At 35.6% G+C, this 6,000-nt stretch overlaps 1 protein-coding gene across 1 annotated transcript in view; it reads right to left on the bottom strand.

The window, feature by feature from the left end:
* Positions 1–200: 200 nt before the first annotated feature.
* The window catches only part of LOC149266879 (uncharacterized), a 96,351-nt gene continuing 90,551 nt past the window's right edge, over positions 201–6,000 (bottom strand). Inside the window, exon 3 of the mRNA XM_089431153.1 lies at positions 201–429. Coding sequence (XP_089287279.1) covers positions 267–429 — 163 coding nt within the window. The 3' untranslated portion in view covers positions 201–266. The remainder of the gene's footprint in view (positions 430–6,000) is intronic.

Raw genomic sequence — 6,000 nt, 5'->3', positions numbered from 1 at the left:
ACGAGCACAGAATAACTCAGAAATGGCAGCTTAAGCTTTCTTTAAGAATAGCAACTTCTGTACATAAACATTCATCCATCCTGCTATACCATGGTCAAATAGGAATTACAGTGACACCCTCTAAAATGTATGAGACTTGCAACACCCAAGGAAATTTAAGAACTATTACGGGGTATTTACTATTTTTTACAACAAATATGTAGTGCTTACTAATTAGCTACCATGTCAGAAGATTGGGGCAGTGACACAGTCCCCGACAAGCCTTCCTAGACAGGCCCAGCAACATCCTCGTCTGATGCAGACTCGGAATTTTGTTTCCTTTTGGCTTTCTTTGCCTCGTAATCTTTAACAGCAGCCTTGATGGCATCCTCCGCAAGCATGCTACAATGCAACTTAACTGGTGGAAGTGAAAGATGCTTTGCTATGTCACTGAAAAGAAAATGCAATAATAATATTAACGTCAACAATTACCAGAATTAGAGATTTTATATTTAAAAAGTAGGCAAAGATACTGGAAATGTAACTTCCTATTCCAGACGCAGAGAACGTATTGATAGCCCATGTTGCCTAAATTAAGACGGAAAAAGACAAATTTAGTTGCCGATCCCTCTATGTACCTCCCTCTATGTACCTCGATGTTGGTGGCATTTATAGTTATACTCTGTCACAACCCTGGTAAAAATGTACCCATCACTCGAACAAAATCTCCATTTGAAACAAACTTTTCATACCTTATTTTAATGCTTAGAGGATGATATTCATGATGAGGATCCCAATATAGGCAATGATTTTTTATGATATGCAGTTATTTTTTGTGCATTACTTTTTGGGCTCTAGAGGCCATTTAGAACCTCTTTGTTATGTATTTTTGGTTCATAGATGGAGTGCACTTATTGCTATTTAGTTTATATGCATGGTTGCTATATATGTGAAAAATTTTGCATGTTTGTGTATAATGGTTTGGATTCATATGGATGCACATAAATATGTGTTTTTTCCAAAATTTGTCTATTTACATATTTTTTAATCTTTGTAGCATGGCTTTTTGGGCTCTAGAGGCGATTCAGAGCCTCTTTGTTATGTATTTTTGGTTCATTTAGAACCTCTTTGTTATGTATTTTTGGTTCATAGATGGAAACAAAATCTCCATTTCACACATAAACTTTTCATATCTTATTTTAATGCTTAGAGGATGATATTCATGATGAAGATCCCAATATAGGCAATGATTTTTATGACATGCAGTTATTTTTTGTGGCATGACTTTTTTGGGCTCCAGATGCCATTTAGAGCCTCTTTGTTATGTATTTTTGGTTCATAGATGGATTGCACTTATTGCTATTTAGTTTATATGCATGGTTGCTATATATGTGAAATATTTTTGGTTCATAGATGGATTGCACTTATTGCTATTTAGTTTATATGCATGGTTGCTAAATATGTGAAAAATTTTGCATGTTTGTATATAATGGTTTGGATTCATATGGATGCACATAAATATGTGTTTTTTCCAAAATTTGTATATTTGCGTATTTTTTAATCTTTGTAGCATGACTTTTTGGGCTCTAGAGGCCATTTAGAGCCTCTTTGTTATGTATTTTTGGTTCATAGATGGATTGCACTTATTGCTATTTAGTTTATGCATGGTTGTTATATATGTGAAAATTTTTGTATGTTTGTGTATAATGGTTTGGATTCATATGGATGCACATAAATGTGTTTTTTTCCAAAATTTGTATTTACATATTTTTTAATCGACCCGCTTTTGGTACAGTTTTTTTCCAGTTCCAATCAAGTTCACATTTTTGGGGTAGTTCACATTTTTGGGGTAAACCAATTTGATGACCAATATTTAGAGCCTCTTTGTTATGTATTTTTGGTTCATAGATGGATTGCACTTATTGCTATTTAGTTTATGCATGGTTGCTATATATGTGAAAAAATTTGCATGTTTGTGTATAATGGTTTGGATTCATATGGATGCACATAAATATGTGTTTTTTTTCCAAAATTTGTATTTACGTATTTTTTAATCGACCTACTTTTGGTACAGTTTTTTTCCAGTTCCAATCAAGTTCACATTTTTGGGGTAAACCAATTTGATGACCAATACCAATCAAGTTCACATTTTTGGGGTAAACCAATTTGATGACCAATATTTAGAGCCTCTTTGTTATGTATTTTTGGACTTATTGCTATTTAGTTTATGCATGGTTGCTATATATGTGAAAAATTTTGCATGTTTGTGTACAATGGTTTGGATTCATATGGATGCACATAAATATGTGTTTTTTTCCAAAATTTGTATTTACGTATTTTTTAATCGACCTGCTCTTGGTATGGTACAGTTTTTTTCCAGTTCCAATCAAGTTCACATTTTTGGGGTAAACCAATTTGATGACCAATTCGATTTGTGATAACATTGTTTTTATTCCAAGTTCACATTTTTGGGGTAAACCAATTTGATGACCAATTCGATTTGTGATAACATTGTCTTTATTCCAATGTGTTTTATAACTTCAACGGGAATAAATTTTATATACAAAGTTGGCTTGAAGTACTGTAAAAGATAAGATAACTTTATTAGTGTCCTAGGGTAATTTTTGGCCTTAGGGTTTCTATTCTGGCTAGGGTTTCCTTCATATAATTATCAACAATAGTACACATTCATAACAGTATGTAGGCATGAATGTAAAGATGCAACAGCATTACAATTCTTCAATGGAATCACATGGTATTAGTGCAAACTACCAAATGAAACAGAGAATATACCCGACCAATGATGCCTAGTTTACTACAACTATGTTGTTGACAATAGTTATGATTCTTCAGCAAAAACTACAGAAGTTAGGGCTAGCTGCCCAGAACAGTGAACGTGTCCAATCCAAAAATCCAACAATATAGTACTTCCTGTATTACTTCACTCCTTACTGTGTTGATTTAACTTACTGCGTCCTAGAATAATCCCAGCTGCCTTTTCCGATGGTACCCGCAGCCTTGTGTCAAGATACAGTCACAGGATGGATGTCGAAATGAGGCAGGTGACTGCAATAGGGTGTGGTTCCCTACTGTGGTTACTCACATCCCTAGGTGGGCCAAATTCAAGGTTGCGGTGTCCAGGATTAATATCACACTGAAGGTGTTCTCTTCTTGACCCTTATAGTGCCTTTGCTGACCTCAACAGAGCTTTTATACCCTTAAACAATGCCCTGTACACTACGGAAAGGTCCCTTACTGGCCCTAGCTAGCTTCGGTGCCTTAGTACAACTCAAACAGGAATCCTAGAGGTCTGTGGCCTTCATTGTTTGGCTTGGGTTTCCTTAGGGAGGCTCTACTGCAGCTCATTCCTCCTTAACCAAACCTCTGATAAAACCAGTTCTTCACTGTTTGAAGAAAACTCGTTGACCAGGTGAATGACTTAGAAAGTTGCCTTCAAGGTAGGTTCGAAGTACTTCAGCTAATTTGTTATGCCAGAAAAAAGAAAAGAAGTGTCTAAGTAGGGAGGGATCAGCTCCACCGAAACCAGACAAGGGATTAGTTGGGGTGGGATCACCTCCAATGAAACTAATCAAGCAGAAGGTGTCTTAAAAACCTCAGAGCCTCAGCTAAGAAAATCAAAGATATCCAATCCAAATCGATGATCAAAAAGTGATTCCAACTCTACTTTAATTATAGATTTCCTCGTGGGGTTTTCTCAAATGTGACGGCTTGCAAGTGCAACCCCCAATTTGGGATTTTTGGCCCATCTACTCCAAAATTTACCCAATGTTGCCCCAAACAATGGATAATTGGGTTTGCAAGTGCAACCCCCAATTTGGGATTTTTGGCCCATCTACTCCAAAATTTACCCAATGTTGCCCCAAACAATGGATAATTAGGTTTTCCCATTTATCAATGACTATAGCTTATAAAGTGATTCCAACTCTACTTTAATTACAGATTTCCTACTTTAATTATAGATTTCCTCATGGGGATTTCTCAAATGTGACGGGTTGCAAGTGCAACCCCCAATTTGGGATTTTTGGCCCATCTACTCCAAAATTTACCCAATGTTGCCCCAAACAATGGATAATTGGGTTTTCCCATTTCTCAATGACTATAGCCTATAGGGTTGGATAGGCTACTTCGTCCTTCCATGGTCAATTAATCAATAGAGGACATTACAGTCCCCGCTTCCCAACATTGTTTGTCCTCTAGCAATTGTAAGTTCGGATGTTGCATGATTGTTTCTTCAAATTTTAAGAATAAGAGGCTTTCTTCACCTCTTACTGTTGCCATATCAACACCCCCTTTTTCTTCTTGCAACCCAAAAATCATGTTGTTGTTTGACGATATCATCATGCAATAGTTGTTGCTTATACCTTCCAAATCATAGGTGAGTTCTGGGCAAAAGTACAGTTGTCTGTTACTGCTGAAGTAGATCCTATTTCAAACAAAGTTTCTCCTGTCAAAATAGTAGCATTCTTCAATAACTTTAGCAAAAAATTGTAGGAAGTTGATCCCCCTTTTTGTGGTAATAAGTTTACAATGATCTCCACAGGCTGTCCATATTTTGATCCATTAGATCTGATAACAATTCCCAGGGAAATGAACAGCAGAGCAGATGAGTTGGCAGTGGCAACTTCAATGTTTCAGCCTACAGAGGAATTAATAAAAGATCAATTAAAATTGGAAGTTATATTTAGGCCGGATACAGATGCGATGTGGATCCAGATTTGCGATTTACTAGATTTTTGAAAATCCAAGATCCGGATATGGCAAGGATACATCAAGTACAAAAAAATGTAATAATATTTTTAAAGGTTAAAAAATTTAATATATAATTTTAATATTTTAATTATTATAATATTTTAATATTTTAATGTAATAGGTAGAAAATGTAATATTATAATATTTAATAGAAACATCAATCCAAAGCTAGTCTCTAAATAACATTATAATTTAATTATAATACTCTCGAGTCTCATTCTCTGTTAAAAATATTTACACTGTTATATTTCTATAGTTACATATAATAACATTATAATTTAATTATATTTACACATTATGTTTTGTTTTTATAATTACACATAATAACATTATAATTTAATTACAATACTCAGTTAATTAGAATTATAACATAATATTTGAGTCTTTCTGAACAAGATTCTATAAGATGCTTTGTAAATTACAATACTCTCAAGCAATGAATATAATATTGCCGGATTTTCTTTCCTATCAAGTCCTATCAACGATGATGACGAAGAAGTTGATGTTTTGTCCATGAACGGTTGCCGCCAAGTTGAATGAGGAAGAAGTTGACGTTTTGTTCATTAACGGTTGCCGCCAAGTTACAAAGCTCACCTGCTCTCAAAGCTCTACAAACTTGTGCCTTCACCGTTGCGGTCAACTTACAAACCGACACTGCCTCCTCCGATGCCTCTTCACTATCACTTCCCCCTTCATTGTTGCTTCACTGTTGTGGCCGACCAAGACACAAAGCAAGACAGGACAAAACCTGAATTTTAAAAACCGGCTTTTAATTTTTGAAATACGTTGATTTTTTGTGAAGGATCCGGCTCTGTCATCGAGATTTGTTTCTAGGCGTCCAGATACGATTCCAAATTTCATGGATCCTCGCTAAGGCGTATTTTTTCTCGTTCTAGCCGGATCCAGATCCAGATCGGATCATAGGCTCTAATGCCTCCTTCCTTCTCCTATTGGTCATATTTGTACATCTTTCAAACCTATCCCAAGTTGTTCTTAAGGGGGGATGTTAGGATATTCCGACACATAGGAAATAGTTAAATATAACTTGGTCTAACGTAGAGCTAGGTAAAGTGTGTTTCTTTACTAGGTACACTTGTAACTTACAATCCAACAGTCACGATATGTTCTAGACATGAAGTGATCCGACGGTTCATTCTCTCCTTGGTATTACCGACACTTGATCCGTGGCTTAACACCGATTGGTCCATGATCTCTATTTAAAGAGCATGGAGAGTCATTTGTAGCGTGGCC

This window comes from Pinus tabuliformis, chromosome 6 (assembly GCF_031772625.1).
Source record: "Pinus tabuliformis cultivar Carrire ecotype Pingquan chromosome 6, CPIR1, whole genome shotgun sequence".
NCBI classification, from domain to species: domain Eukaryota; kingdom Viridiplantae; phylum Streptophyta; class Pinopsida; order Pinales; family Pinaceae; genus Pinus; species Pinus tabuliformis.
The sequence above is the reverse complement of the archived record's forward strand: the minus strand, read 5'-3'. Positions and strand labels throughout refer to the sequence as shown.